This window comes from Gouania willdenowi, chromosome 14 (genome assembly GCF_900634775.1).
Source record: "Gouania willdenowi chromosome 14, fGouWil2.1, whole genome shotgun sequence".
Lineage (NCBI taxonomy): Eukaryota > Metazoa > Chordata > Actinopteri > Blenniiformes > Gobiesocidae > Gouania > Gouania willdenowi.
Window position 1 is genome coordinate 3878195 of NC_041057.1, and position 2514 is coordinate 3880708.

The window sequence follows — 2514 nt, forward strand, 5'->3', positions numbered from 1 at the left end:
TAGTGTCATATCCCAAACTCTTCCCGAGTGTGTCTGTGTGTGTGTGTGTGTGTCCTTTGCGTAATTGCGCGCACTCCATGGCGCGCAAAAGCAGAATATGAAACCACAACGCAATCCACTGTTCAGAAATATGTTTATTTATTTACGTATCAACATTTTTAAATAAATAAATACTTTTTTTGTTTTCAAATACAGAGAGGGGATTTCAACATTAAATTGTCCCCCAGCTTTGCCTTAACGAATTGTTTTATGTCACATCATCCATTCCACTGCATGAATGAATATTACCACATGTTTTTTACAAAATAACGTTTTTTTTTCTCCAACATTTTCTCTCCCCTGTAGAACAAAGTGGTAGGGGTTTGTTTACAAAGATTGGCAACAACAATTGACTGTTTTCAGAAAAAAACTACAAAACTTACAACATGTATACAACTGTACAAATAATTCAGGGCGTTTTTCCCCCTGATTAAATATAATATATACAGACGACTGAGCTGAAGAAGAACAGTCTGGGTTTTTTTGGCTGCGTAAAGTTATGAACGGGAGGCATGTGTGCAGGAGGAGTTCATGGGGACACGGACATGTCCACGTCTTCCTTTTCGGATGAGGATGGAGAAATGGGGATGTCGTCGTCCTCCTCCTCCTCCGAGCACCTGGCGGTGGACAGGGACGAGTTGCACTTGCAGCTGTGGGATCCAGTCCTCTGCCCCATGCTGCTGCCGCCGCTGCCCTTTCCCTCCTTTTTGTGCTTCACTCTGCGGTTCTGGAACCAGATCTTCACCTGCTTCTCGGACAGGTTGAGGTACGTGGCGATCTCGATGCGCCTCAGTCTGGACAGATACATGTTGGAGGTGAACTCTCGCTCCAGCTCCAGGAGTTGCGTACTGGTGAAGGCAGTGCGCATGCGCTTACTGCTCTGAAGTTTGCTGTTGCTGTTTTCTGAGGAAAGAATTACGAGGAAAAGTTTTAGTTTCAGTCCAAGTTAATTAGATAATGGGATGGAACATGGAAGAAAGTTGTGTTGACTTACCGATGGAGATGCAGTGGAACTGCCGCGGGTCCGGTACCGTGTACGCAGCCTGGTAAATGCCCGGTCCGTGGCTGAGGCTGACGCCGTTGGACGCACCGTGCGTCCTGGTCAGAGCCGAGTGGCAGTACTGGGAGCTGAAGGGCGGGAAGGAGGCTTTGAGCAGCGGCTGCAGGCTCGGTGGGGACGCGTGGAGCTGGTGCGTCGCGGTGACGCACAGCGGACAGAAGCACAGCAGCCCCGCTTTCCTGGAGTGACACGATCCCGACAGGCCGTGCGCGTGGTGGTGGTGGTGGTGGTGGTGCGGCGCGTGCACGGCGTAGGGGAATAACGGCGTGCTGCTGCTCTCGCTGCTTCCCTTGTCACTGGCCTCCCTCAGAATCAGGGAATCCACCAGGAAAGACCTCGGCATGGTTGCGGGGTGGTTGCGCACTGCAGTGGTAGATGGTGCTCTGCTCTGCTCTCCTCACGGCGTGGACAGCGAAGTGGTGCTGAAGGCGCACGGCGGCCCCTTAAATAGCCAACGCTGGACTCGGTTCGGCCATGTGACGGTTACGCTGGGCTCTCAATAGGCATTCGTGCTTTTCTCTCGGCATTCCCACTGCACGCTTTCCCATTATTTCACTTGTTAACTAAATGAACTGCATAATGTAGTCTATTCTTGTCGGCCCCACCCACGCCGCAAGAGGCGGCACTGCCCCATTCTCCCCTTTCATCATCACTCTCTCATTTCATCATAAGAGCAGAGTTTGAACGCAGCACAGAAAACACACTTTCCTGCAATAAAACTTCCTCCATTAAACACTTTTCAGATGACAATTATTGCTCTTCAATCTCCGGATACACGTCATTTAAAATCACAGTATATATTGTGCAACAGTAACTGTACGGAAGAGGATTAGGGACAATGTTGATGGAGAAAATCATTTTGGGCAAATCAAGAATAAAGTCTAAATGACGACATTAAAAGAGAAAAAAGTGGAAGGTTTGCTAATAAAGTCAAATCTACAGAAGCTGACTAGGGCCAATTCACCATATGACAACAAACATCAGATCGTGGCCGTTTGTACAAAATTATGTGTATCAATGAATGAAATATAATGTTGAGATTAAAGTTGAAATTTCCAGAATAAAGTTGAAATTTTGAGAATAAAGTTGAAATTTTAAGCATAAAGTTAAGAATTTGAGATTAAAGTTGAAATTTTGTGAATAAAGTTGAAATTTTGAGAATAAAGTTGAAATTTTGAGAATAAAGTTGAAATTTCAAGAATTAAGTTAAAAATTTGAGAATAAAGTTGAAATTTCGAGAATAAAGTTGAAAATTTGAGAATAAAGCTGAAATTTTGCGAATAAAGTTGAAATTTCGAGAATAACGTTGAAAGATAAAATCGAAAAGATGAGATAAAACTGAAAATACAATCTGGTGATAAAAGTGGAAGGTTTGCTGATAATAAAGTTACATCTACAGGAGCTGACTAGGGCCA

General features: G+C 44.9%; 1 protein-coding gene across 1 annotated transcript; it reads right to left on the bottom strand.

The window, feature by feature from the left end:
- Positions 1–227: 227 nt before the first annotated feature.
- gsx1 (GS homeobox 1) lies at positions 228–1633 on the bottom strand. Its single transcript, XM_028467134.1, has 2 exons — positions 1034–1633; positions 228–942 (listed from the first exon to the last, which is right to left on the bottom strand). The coding sequence occupies exons 1-2, from the start codon at positions 1440–1442 to the stop codon at positions 569–571; spliced, it is 783 nt and encodes a 260-aa protein (XP_028322935.1). The 5' UTR covers positions 1443–1633; the 3' UTR covers positions 228–568.
- Between the last annotated feature and the right edge of the window lie 881 nt (positions 1634–2514).

Bases quoted from the DNA above. Each gene is read 5' to 3' on its own strand.
- gsx1 (XM_028467134.1), bottom strand. From the start codon at position 1,442: ATGCCGAGGTCTTTCCTGGTGGATTCCCTGATTCTGAGGGAGGCCAGT. The intron at 943-1,033 runs GTAAGTCAACAC...TTCTTTCCTCAG, and splicing joins GTTCCACTGCATCTCCATCG to AAAACAGCAACAGCAAACTT.